This window comes from Nycticebus coucang, chromosome 13 (assembly GCF_027406575.1).
Source record: "Nycticebus coucang isolate mNycCou1 chromosome 13, mNycCou1.pri, whole genome shotgun sequence".
NCBI classification, from domain to species: Eukaryota; Metazoa; Chordata; class Mammalia; order Primates; family Lorisidae; genus Nycticebus; species Nycticebus coucang.
In genome coordinates this window covers 16,651,811-16,664,809 of record NC_069792.1, presented here as the reverse complement: position 1 = coordinate 16,664,809, position 12,999 = coordinate 16,651,811, and the positions used below count along the sequence as shown (strand labels likewise).

Here is a 12,999-nt window from a genome sequence, read left to right as displayed (position 1 = left end):
GTTGCTCAAGATCAGTTTTACTTGGGCAATGTATACAGCAAATATTCATTTATTAACATATGATTGTCAAGGGCCCACTTTGCTAAGCATATAGTAGATAAACACAAAAATACACACTAGACTAAGTCATTACAGACTTATATAAATGGAACATTCAACTGGTTCTAGGGGGAAATGTCAACTTTGAAATTTTTTTCTTTTTCCCTGAGAAGATGCTATTGTTCATATTTACCCCCTTTCTAACACTGGCTTTGGAGCCTCAGGGAGCACTGAATGGGGACTTCGGAGGCCTCTGAGCTTGTTCTAACTCTGCCCCAAACTTCTTTATGATGTTGGGCAAAACATAATCAATTGGGACCTTAATTATTTCACATTTAAAGAAAGAAGGTTGCCCAAAACAGTAATTGTAAAATATTTTAAAGCTGTAGAAAACCTTCTTCAAATGGAAGTTAATATGAAATCTATAAGTACAAATGAAACTGTTTTGGCCACACAAGAGGTGGAAAAAACAGTCCCACTATTATGTCCTTCCGTCCATCTCTCATAAATCTCCAGGGCTCTGAGGGAAGCGGTGTGAAAAGGTGCTATCTAACATGACTTTGGGGAGAGGAAAAGGGGGAATGATTAAGTGGATTGAGAAATAAATAAATGTTATAGATAACTTGCAAAATCTTCTTTCCTTTGAAGTTGGTAGTTACTAGTTGTAACTGGTTTTGCCCAAGAGTTTGACTTCCAGTTGTGGTCCCCACTCTGACCTTGCAGAATGGATGATTCTAACTCATGACTTTTCACCGTGAAACACTGAGGGAACACAGAATGGATGATTCTAACTCATGATCTTCACAGTGAAACACTGACGGAACGCAGACTGATGGTTCTAACTCATGACCTTCACCGTGAAACACTGAAGGAACACGGAATGGATGGTTTTAACTCATGATCTTCACAGTGAAACACTGATGAAAGGCAGAATAGATGGTTCTAACTCATGATCTTCATAGTGAAACACTGACTGAACGCGGAATGGATGATTCTAACTCATGTGGACTGGATGGTTCTAACTCATGATCTTCACCGTGAAACAATGATGAGACGTGGACTGGATGATTCTAACTCATGACCTTCACCGTGAAACTCTGATGGAATGCAGAATGGATGATTCTAACTCTTGATCTTCACTGTGAAACACTGACAGGATGGAATAGATGATTCTAACTCATGACCTTCACCATGAAGCACTGACGGAACATGGAATGGATGGTTCTAACTCATGATCTTCACCGTGAAACACTGAGGAATGCGGACTGGATGGTTCTAACTCATGATCTTCACTGTGAAACACTGAGAGAATGTGGAATGGATGGTTCTGACTCCTTCACTGTGAAACACTGAGGGAACGAGGAACCGATGATTCTGACTCATGACCTTCACTGTGAAACACTGAGGGAACAAGGACTGGATGACTCTAACTCATGATCTTCACCGTGAAACACTGAGGGAACGCGGACTGGATGGTTCTAACTCATGATCTTCACGGTGAAACACTGACAGGATGCAGAATGGAGGATTCTGACTCGTGAACTTCACCGTGAAACACTGACGCAACGTGGACTGGATGATTCTAACCCAAAGCAGCGGGAGGCGGAGCTGATCGAATCCTCAGAGCCGGAAGCAGCCACGTCAACTGAACACCCAACCCCACTTTCCTCTGCACCAAATGGGTCAGCTTGGACCTGGTCGAGAAAGAAACCGGGGTAGCACAGTGCGTACCGGACGGGACACGGCCTTGGTCAGAGTGAGGGACTGTGGCTGAGGCCCTGAGGTGACAGGAATGCAGGTGCTCAGAAGGGGCCTTTAAGCAACTGGCTTGTTGACAGGGGTAGCGGAAGGCAAGGTTTTGAGGTGGTTCTATAACTACAGGTCATTTCATTTCATTTCATTCCGTCATTCAAGGCTCTCTCATTAGGAGCGGGGGAGAAAAGGCCTTGCGGAGGAGGCAAAAGGAACCTTTCATTGGTGAAGGAAGAACAGCAGTCCCCAACTGGAGTACAGAGCTGTCTTTTCTTCCTATAATCTAAACTTCAAATAATCTTCAGCAGTTCGAGCTCAGTGTGGGTCCCCTAACACTATTCGTCTTCGGCAACCTCCAAAGGGGACAAACAGTAACCCTCTCCTGTACCCTTCCTGAAACTCTGCACCTCCGCCGCCCTCCAGGATGTCCAGCCAGTGGTCACGCACAGCGCCCCATCCCTCAGGCCCTGCTTAGGGCCCCTCCCGGAAGCACCCCTCCCCGCAAGGCCCGTAGCGCCCCCTTCCGCTGGCCCAGTGCAGCACCCCTCCCCTCAAGGCCCGTAGCGCCCCCTTCCGCTGGCCCCGCGCGGCGCCCCTCCCCACAAGGCCCGTAGCGCCCCCTTCCGCTGGCCCAGTGCAGCGCCCCTCCCCACAAGGCCCGTAGCGCCCCCTTCCGCTGGCCCAGTGCAGGACCCCTCCCCGCAAGGCCCGTAGCACCCCCTTCCGCTGGCCCAGTGCAGCACCCCTCCCCGCAAGGCCCGTAGCGCCCCCTTCCGCTGGCCCAGTGCAGCACCCCTCCCCGCAAGGCCCGTAGCGCCCCCTTCCGCTGGCCCAGTGCAGCACCCCTCCCCACAAGGCCCGTAGCGCCCCCTTCCGCTGGCCCCGCGCAGCGCCCCACGGTCCTGGGACCTTGGTTGGGGCGTCCTTCTTCCACGCAAGGAGCCGGGCACTCTGGCTCTGGGAAGGCGCTGCGTGGGGGCTGGGGGTCTCTTACCTTCTGCCTCTGGAACACGTGAGTGAGGGGAGCCACCTGGCAGTCCTTGTGAGCACCGAACACCTTGCACAGGGAGCAGGTGGGCACCTCGCAGTTCAAGCAGTAGATGTTGATGCGCTCCTCCTCGTGCTCCTCGCACACCGGCTGGTCCGACTTCTTTTCTGGCCTGGGAGGAGGTAGGCAGATGAAAGTCTGTCGACTCGCCTTAGAGGCAGCGCAGGAACTGGTGATTGGCCTTGCAACTCTGTTCCAGAATTCTCCAGGAGGCCCGTGTAGGTCCTCAGAACCCACCAGATTCAGCTGACTGATGGTTTTGGCAGCAGCATGCTAGCAAATCTCTAACACCTGCTTGGGGCAGAGACCCTAGGGGCATAGAGACCCTGATTTATAGCACCCGCCAGTTTCCACCATGGCCGATTTCAAGTTATTTATGGTTTGGGGAACCCGCTAGTGAGATTCCTGAAAGTCAAACCCTGGGCCCTGGCGAGCAGTTAGTGAGCTCCAGCGCTGTGTCCACACCCCCAGGAGTTTCTCAAGAGACACCTTCCCCTTAGGAACAAAGAAGGGGACGTTGCCAATAAAAGAAATCTCAAATTTGCACCCACTTTGTGGGGGAGCTCTATCCCACTCCTCCAACCTCTGACCCAGAAAACACTTTTTCTACTTGAAGGAATGAGGTTTGGAGTAATTAGTGAACCCAGAATCTTCTCATGATTGATCTAGGTGGAGGACAGAAGTAGCTGTGTGTGAGCAGGAGGCCCAGCCTCTTTATACAAAACCCAGGAATTCTGATACATCCTATGTAAATGCTGAGGCTGTTAATAGTTTTCAGAAGTATTGGAGGACCTCAAATCCAAAACCTGTCCTCGTATTCCCAAACATATAGTTATTTAGAAGCATCTTAAATTTGGGACTACATTTTTTTTCATTGCTATAGTGATCATTATTTTTAAACTACTGGTTTTTATGAACCATGAAATCGATTATTAGGGGCTATGAAATCAATTTGGGGGGCCATGACCAGCATTGTTAAAATCAACATTAAATAGAGGAGCAAAAGTATGCATAAATGTCTATATAAATATTCATATATCCATCCATGTATGTAAATGGTCACTGGATCACAATATAGAATGTACTTCCTACTGTGAATGGTAAATAAAAATGTTTGGACACCATTGATACTGATGTAGCTGTAGTGCCAGAAAGAGAAAAGTCAGGGAAGGTGCTGAGGTACCTCTCTGAACCACTAGGTAGAAGTCTAGTACTTCAAATGGGTTGGGCAAACTTGGGCAAAAGGTTGAGAGAAGCCCTGGGTCTGATAAGGAAACTGCATGGACTTCCAAGTTCAAGACTTTGGCATCTGATTTTTACAAAAGGGATTTCCATCAGGTTTTGTAGCAATATGCTTTCCATGAAGTCTATGACCTTCTGACTTGACCATATGCTTGGAACTCAAATAAGGCAAGTGAACTCCACAGCTGAGAAAATCCTCCTCCTCTCAGATTTGTTTGTTTCCACCCTTAGAGTGAGAGCTTCCTGAGGGCAGGGCCATGACGTGTCTTCTTGTCTTGCTGATTCCCCGTACCCAGAACAGTGCCTCTCATAGAGGGGGGCTCAGTAAATACTTGTTAAACTAATGAGTGGGGAGATGAAAGGGAATTTGCCATACTTTTGTTCCCTGTGCTGTAACATAACATCACCCCGCTGTAGAAGGTATGGGAAAGCCAGGGCCACCAGATACTTGGCAAAGGATGAGAAGGCCAAAGGTTTTGTGGAGACCTACTATCTCTAACCTTTCTGCAGGAGGTCAGAGTTGCCCTGTACTTCACAGTTCATTGACACCCTCTCTCATTTTTGCTGCTGCCTACAATGACCAGATTTGGGCTCTTCTCACTCTGAATATCCAAGGTTACTCCAGGGTCTTCTAATATACACCTAGGCTCAGGGTCCTGGTCTGGTAAGGTTGCCAGCCTTCAGACAACTGGGTTTATGACCAGACATGTGGCTAAGCCCTCTGGGCAACTTGTGGTTTTGCTACCAAGTCAAAATGTCCCAGAGGCAAGTCTCAAGTTCAAGAAATAACAGCATAAGAAGAATTTAAAAATCACAAAACATCCCCAGTCCACCCAGCTATGTGCTTTATTGTTGGAAATTTGGTTCATTGCTTTTATGCAATTTGCTTCCCAGCCCCTGGGTACTATATTTGGCAGCTGCAGCAAGCAGACTTAGTGAAGGTAAAAATGTGTCTTACAATTTTACTAATGCTACAAATTTCAACATCTCCTCTTCTCTGGATTTCATAACAAGTATTGTTATTTTTTCACATTTCAAGTTCCCTCTGTGACAAATAGCAAAACATAAAATTATTGCAATAAATAGAACATGTAAGAATATTTGTGATGTTGCTTAATCAGCTGGCACTTCCAGAGCAACTATTCTCTGCAAGGCACTGTACGAAGACTGAAACAGTTGTTACATAAATTCCATTAAGAATTGCTTGGTTATTAATTGGCTGGTTATGCATTTAAAGAGACAGTGGGTGTATTTGTACTTTAAAGTCATGAAATACAATGAGATAAGATCTGGAAAGTAACAGCAACAACAGAGGTACTTTCCTTCTTGCTAAGAGACTTTGAAAGCCAGGGAAACAGCTGGCCACAATCTCTGCAATATTCCATCAGCAATTCTTTTTCTTCCCCAAACCCATCTATATCCTGGTACTATCTAATTTAGTTTTGGATCTTAAGCAGAAACTAATAGCCATAATAATTACAATAATTATGTTAGATTTATAGAACAGCTTTCCTTCCAAGAGTGCAAGCCTCTTAAAGCCCTGCAGATGTTCCACAAATACATGTTGCCTAATAGAATCACAATGAGGCCATTTCTAGATGATCTCAATGTGCCTGCAAGCTTTGTGGACTGGACTGACCTGTACATAATTGAAAAAGGGCTCTTTACACCGTGCCTTCTAGGAATAAATTCCTTCAGTGTCGTCTCTAGGAAAGGAATTCTATAGCCAACGTGGTTCCATGATTAAGAAGCCTTCTTTATTTTTTTATATGAGTGGATATATACGTGTATGTGTGTATATCACACACACACTGCATACCAGTCAGTCCATTGGTGAAAGCTAAGAGTATATGCAGTAAATATAATCCAAGAGAAAAAGGAAGCAAACTGAACTCTGGGTGTTTTTTTTTTTTTTTTCTCCCAGGTCTCTAACCTTTAAGTTCCTAAAGGCCAGGACTATGCTCTGCGTTGCAACTGCCGACAGAGTCAATATGGTAACAAATTATGTTAGGGGGATTTGCTTTTATTATTTCTATCTAGACAATTTTAAGGTAAGACTCTCTGAACTAGGAACTTCATTATTTTGGATTATGCCATTTCTATTGAGTTTTATACCAGAATTTTTCTGCTTTGTAGGATCTAGAGCTACCAAGGACCTGTGAAGTACAAAAATAACTAAAGTGTGTGTAATGCTAGTCTTTAAGGGAGGAGGGTCAGCGTTATGCCTCTTTCAGCATCACCATCTGGGATCATGGATTAGGGCTAATGAGTCACTTCACTCTCAAATTGGTCCAAAAGCATGGGCACCGGCTTCCTTCCCTCTCATGAGCAACTCTCAGTCCCACTGGGAAGCACTGACTTGGAAAAGCGTTTTCCTATAAAGCAATTAGACCATGATTGGCAAACAAGCATTCAGCGTAGTAACTCATTAAAACTAACAAACAAATAAACAAAAATAAGCTTAGCAAGGGTCTGGCACGCGGGAGAGGCTTACCTTGTGGACTCCTGCTTGTAGATGTCAATGATATTTTCCACCAGCAGGTTCCTCTGAAGTCCATATACCCCATGTCTGTCCAAAACCACTTCATGTCTACAAGATGGGCAGCGGAATCGGCCCCCCGAGGCCACGGTGGTGCCTCCTCTTGTGGGCAAGTACGGGTTAGAGGCCTGTTCTTGCCAAGCAAGGAAAGAGTAATTGAGTAGGGCTACAGGTAGCTGTTCTGAGATCGATTTTCGCTCTCTGTTACTACAAACAACATGAACCTCTACTTTAACCTCGTCATAAGATAATCCCTCAGGGCCTTTCTGGCAAGTCATTCTGAAACACAGGGCCAAGCCTTATCCACAGTCATCCATTGTCAGTGTAAGGTGTTTTCCAGCCAACATTTTCATAACCAAAAGTTCCAGCCAGAAACTCCATATTCATGTCTTGGACAGTAATTCATTTTGAAACTGATTCAATGGTTTGAATGTTTTTTTAAACAAATGTGATTCTTAGTATTAAAATAAAACTAGATTTAGAAGTGGGGAGGTTCTTGCTAGCAAAGCGCAAAGAAAATCGTTTAAAGAAATTTGGTTTTCTTGAAAATGAGTGCCGCTTTATAACGTTTTCTAAAGGCATTCACCTAAATAGTCAGCCCTTGATTCGAAGAAGAGGGACTCTTTTCTACTCCCCAAATTCCAAGCATACCTACCTGGAAAATGTCACTGGCACATTTCCTACACAGGTTATGCTGACAAGGGAGAATGACCACAGGTTTGGTGAACATCTCTAAGCAGATGGGACAGATGAGTTGTTTCTCCAAGTTATCCATAGTTTGTTGCTCTTTGGAAAAAGACTTGTAATTCAAAGATGCGCTCATCTCCTGGCCGTCCCAAGTCCACTGCCAGGGAAAGGGTGCTCCGAATGGCTTCTGTAGGTGTTTCCTGGAAATAACTCCAAAGATTGTGTGATCAAGTGTCCTTTATGTTTCTCTTGGTGGAAGACATTGTTTCAGGCCCTGGTTCAGAGTGGGCGCTCGGAGCTGTTTTTAGCAGCCTGTGGTCACGTGACAGTGGGCTGACTTGTCCATATAAGCCACCGACAGGAAGACGGATTCTGACAGGTGACAGACAGCAGGAGTCAACATTCTTGCCCCAGGGAGGGAAGAGAGTGGGTGGGGAGGAGGATTACAAACTCCATTTAGACAGAGGTTGTGAGGAACAGGAGGTCAGAGCTGACAGTTGTCAACAACAAATGCAAATGTGCATGCCCTGTGCCTCTGCAAGCCCTCGGTTAGAACTTGGTGACTTCTCCAGGGAAGTGTAGTAGGCAGCCTGAGAGCCATTTCTGTCTCTGGAGAGTTTAAGAATCAAGTCACCAAAAGCAGCATGCCTTTCACCTTCTTAGGGGAAAACAAACAAAACATGTCTTGAAAATGGTTATCCCGGCTTCACAAGGGCCATCATGAAAAAGACTTTCTCCATGTTAAATATTTCATCTTTGCCAGGGTTGCGGTCTGGGAAAAATTCGAATTTAAAAGCTGAATTCAAATCCATTCATCATAAAAGTTTCCACACAGAGAGAAAAACTCAAACTCCAGTTAATGATCCAATTGTTGAAGAAAGAAATAAGTTAAATAATAAAACTCTAGGGGGTCTTTTTCTCTTGCACATTTCTTTCTTCCTCCCTAAACTTCTTCTTTCCCGTAGCCCTGCCCCCACCCCACACCCCCCCGAAAACGGAAGGAAAATTTGACAGTCTTTAAAATGGAAAAGCAAGTATTCAGTAGACTCAGTACTAATATGAAGTCGGTAGATGAATAAATCTGTGCCCACACAAGAGAAAAACACAATTAAATTCAAGGAGCGAGAGGAAGGGGGATGAGTAAGCTCTCACCTAATAGTCACAGAGTAAGGGTATACGGCACCTCCTGGGCGAAGGGCTCAACTACAACTTGAACTTTACCTAACAAAGGCAAACAATGTAACCTAATTGTTTGTACCCTCGTGTTAATCTGGAACTAAAAAAAAGAAATCAAAAACAATTTAAATTTGTTTACAACAGAAATTAGTACTGAGGTAGAAACTGGTGCAGGAGTTGGGGAGGGTATTGTGTGGCAGAGCTATTATTTCATTTTGCCACACATCTGGGGACAGGTCCCAGTGCCATCGACCACCAAGCTGAGATTGGGAGTCCTGCTTCCGTAGCTGTTTTATCTGCCCCGGAAATACCCACACTGCTTTGCGTTTGACTCTTCTTCTAAGGAGGTTTTTGAAATGACAGTTTCCCTGGTCTTTTCTGATATTTTGGGGCTGCTCTTGAGTCATAAACATCACTTCTGATATTTGCTAGGATTTCGTGAAGCAACTGTTTAATGTATATTATATTTTAAAATGTTAAATCAGATCAAAAATGAAAAAGAAATCCACATCTGTTTATATGTGGATAATTTGCAGCTTTATTTCTCCTTGATTATAAAAACCTTGAGTAAGGAACCCGTTTTGGTACTCTATCCCTGGTATAAACTTAATTACCAGTAAAGGGTAGGTCAGCATGACTGGTTATGTGCGATGTTAGTGCTTTATGCAGGGAGAGCTTATTAAGAATCTAGTAAGATCTATTAACTAATAATAAGTTCTGTGTATTCATAAACATTACAGGGATCTTTGGTGAATTTTTTCTTTTCAATATTTATTTAGCAATGACAGTGAAGAAGGGAACTGATGAAATATTTTACTCACTTCAGTTCACCTAGCCTAGGCAGTTAATACTGTGTAATGTTTATCATTACATGGGCTGTGAAAGTGCGATATATGAGGTAGATTCTGGAGTAAAAGACTTTGCAGGCTAGGGGAAAGCACTTAAACTAATAACATACATTGTAGCCGAGCGTGTTCTTACAGAAAGCATTCATTCCTTTAAGAAAACATTCATTGAGGGCGGCGCCAGTAGCTCAGTCACAGGGTGCCAGCTACATATACCTAGGGTGGTGGGTTTAAACCCAGCCCGGGCCTGCTAAGCAACAATGACAACCGCAACCAAAAAATAGCCGGCATCGTGGTGGGCGCCTGTAGTCCCAGCTACTTGGGAGGCTAAAGCAAGAGAATTGCTTAAGCCAAGAGTTTAAGGTTGCTGTGAGCTGTGACACCACAGCACTCTACCCAGGGCGACATCTTGAGACTCCATCTCAAAAACAAAAGAAAAAAAAGAAATCATTCATTGAGATAATCCCATATCTCTGGTAACTGAGGAAGATGAATAAGACGCTGGTTGTTGTCCTTAAGGAGCTTAGTAAAATCTCCTTGCTCCTTAGATAAGACGTGAATATACAGAATCACAAAACACAATGTGATACAGACCTGCAGGATTTCAGAGCAGGAGGACTCAGGAGGACTTCATGAGTGGGGGAAGCAATGGAACCAGTGCACCCAGGAACTCAGTGCATTGTACGATTGCGGGGAACAGAGTTGAGGCTTCCCAAGGGAAGGTGCAGAAGCAGAGACATGGAGACACAGACATCTCAGAGAAGTGGTGGCCGGAGCCGGAGTGCAGGCACACTGTTGATGTGTTGGCAAGCCATGAATACCGGGCTACAAAGTTTTCAGCACTTAATAAATTCGGCAACAGGAAGTCATTAAAAGTTTTTACAGGGACGTTTCCATAAGAGCAGTGTTTGCTTAGATGGACCTCGCAGTGGTGATTGGGACAGATAAGCATGAAGGTGACCTGGCTGAACTCCAGATCGGAGGCCGTCACCCATAGTTCTGGAGAAAGGTCATGAGGCCCTGGCGCAGGTGATGGCAGTGGAGAAGGAAAGGAGGAAACGGACTCTGGGACTGCTATGAAGTGGAAACCCCAGGGATGACTCAGATGCCTGAGTCTGGACAAGGACAATGCCCAGAGTGGCTGCAGAGTGAGTCAGTGACAGGCTTCCCCTCTGCTGCTGAGTCCACCTGGCTTGGTCGTCTTGGGAAAGTGACCTCACCTAGGTCAGGATTTTAGTGCTTTCATCTATAAGAGGATGGGGTTCATAACTTCGCTGAGTCACATTTGTAGGGAAAAAAATCTCTCTGAAACAGTACTAGTTTTGAAATTAAAAATTTCCAATTGGATTACCTGAAGTACAGTTGATCTCTAGGCTTCTCTGCCTTTTTTCTCTCTTTTCCTCTTGCTCTCTCCTTTCATATTTTCTTAGAACTGTCTCTGGGGGGCTACACTGGAGACCAGCATGACATCCCACAGGAATAAGAGCCCAGAGGACGAGAAGCATCCACCTGCCCTTCTTCATCCACTTTTCTCGTTCTCCAGGTGCACAATCTATGGGGTGGGGATGGGAGTTGAGAGAGGCAGGGGAGCAGAGCCTTCTATTCTAGGGAGGAACCACAACATTTTAGTCTACTCCTAGAGCCTTCACAGACTCCAGGAGGTGGGGAAAATTCTGGAATTGAATGAGAATCGACGTCATTTTTAAGGCTCTGGGATTTAGAGTGGACCTGAGCCTCCACAGGGACATGAAAACCAGCTGAAAAAAGAAAAAAATTAGACAAATTGAATTTAACAGAGTTTAATTAAGCAAATTGGAGAGCCTCCCAAACCAGAAGTGACAGGGTTGCCACATGGTCAGATAACATTTATAGACAGAAAAAGGAAAGGGACTATAGGAAACAGAAGTGAGGCACTGAAGCTGGAGTGGGTGCAGCTGGATATTTGCAGCGTTTGAACTTGGTTTGAACAGTTGGCTTCCTGTAATTGGCTGAGACTCAGCTACTTGTTATGAGAGTAGGTTACAGTCTGTTTATACATCCTGTTATGGAACAGTTCACCATGTATGTAGAAACATTTGGGTGAACTTAAAATATATAAGAAGGCAGCTTTAGGCTACACTTGACACAACTTAGTTAAGAATCCTGCCCTGTATGGAAGAGGAACAGCCTCGCCTTCTCCTACCCTTATCCTCACCACATGTACAGGACAGGGGCTTGAAAACATCAGGAGCGATTACATAGGGAGTTGCCTTGGTCAGAAGCCCTAACTGCCCCTCATTTCTAAGTCTCACCAGCCTGGGAAGGGAGTATGTTTAGACATACAGAGAAACTGAAGCAAAATCACTACCATTTTCCCCTGCTCTAGCAGTTTCCTAATTTCCAAGATAAGTCTGGGAAAATAAGGTGGGTCCCTAGGGAAAATGAGTATGCACCCAACAGTAGATTTGGCATCAAAGGGTGACAACAAGAAGAAAAGACTTTTGACCTCTTTCAACCTTTAGCTGCCAGGCCAAGCAGAGCTAGGCTTAGGAGAAAGGGCATGGGAATGAAATGTAACCAGCAATGTAATTCTGACACTACCTACACATGGAGTTAGGCCAAACTTCACAGCTTAAGGGCACTTCCTCCATAGGGCTCTCCTCACTTCAGATGCCAGCAGCAAACTTGGGGGTTCCCAGATTCCCTGCACTTCTGACCAATTGGTTACACATTTGGAGTTCTCATTAGCCTCTCAGTTTGAGCATTTGCTAGAAGGATTCACAGAACTCAGGAAAGCATTATGTTTATGATTCTAGCTTTATTGGAGCAACAAAGAATACAAATCAGGCCTAGGGAAAAAAAGAAATGCACAAGGCTAGATGGGGGGGCGGGGGTCCCAAATGTGAACTTTCATGTCCTCACCCAGTGGAATCAGGATGCATCACCCTCCTGGTGAGAGCGCACGTGTTGAGAATAAGATGGAGTCAGTCATGCTAGGGCCAACGTGACACAGCTATCTGGTTGGTTTAGGTCCTGTGTCTTCACTTCATGTCTCCCATTCTTGTTTTGTAAATTCAGCTTTAACATCAAAGTGTATATTTGAGTAGTTTAGGGCCATTGATTTAGGAGGTTAGCGTTTGAATTAGAATGTTGTTATATGGCTCATGGGTTATGCCGGTGATTTCTTACTGTGGGTCATGGGTTATGGCGCTTACCATTGTTTAAGATAAGGGTTAATTACTGTTGCTTAAGATAAGGGATAGGACGGTTCTTGCTTTGAACTTTTATGTATAAAAGTGTGGTTTTGGAAATGGAAGAACAGAACAGTCTCTGAGAGAGTACTCTCACTATTCTCCACAACTACTGGCCTTCTGACAACAAAGCTCACTAGTCCTAATTCCCATCTCTGCATTTGGCTGACGGTGACAGGTAGCTGGACCCTCTTCATCTGGACACACTGGCGCATAGATATATGGCAGTGCACAGAGAATATTGTTACCCAGGGAAGCTCAACTGAGCTTCTGTGTCCAGAGTTTTATTAGGATTTTATTACTTAGGCATAATTGATTGAATCATTTACCACATGATTAAAATCAATCTTCAGTCCCCCTTCTCTTCCCAGAGGGTGGGCTGATCCCATGTGGGCTCAGTGCCCCAGCATTCTTATCACCTGTTTGGTCTTTCTGGTGTAG

General features: G+C 44.8%; 1 protein-coding gene across 6 annotated transcripts in view; it reads right to left on the bottom strand.

Moving 5' to 3' along the window:
* TRIM55 (tripartite motif containing 55) overlaps nucleotides 1–7,708 on the bottom strand; it is a 47,131-nt gene extending 39,423 nt beyond the window's left edge. For 5 of the 6 annotated variants that reach the window (XM_053559514.1, XM_053559516.1, XM_053559517.1 and 2 more), the window contains exons 1-3: nucleotides 7,276–7,591; nucleotides 6,576–6,748; nucleotides 2,786–2,951 (exon numbers count right to left, since the gene is read on the bottom strand). In XM_053559514.1, coding sequence (XP_053415489.1) covers nucleotides 2,786–2,951; nucleotides 6,576–6,748; nucleotides 7,276–7,443 — 507 coding nt within the window. In that variant the 5' untranslated portion in view covers nucleotides 7,444–7,591. Of the gene's footprint in view, nucleotides 1–2,785; nucleotides 2,952–6,575; nucleotides 6,749–7,275 lie in introns of all 6 variants that reach the window. The other variant, XM_053559512.1, reaches the window with a different exon arrangement.
* Nucleotides 7,709–12,999: the final 5,291 nt, after the last annotated feature.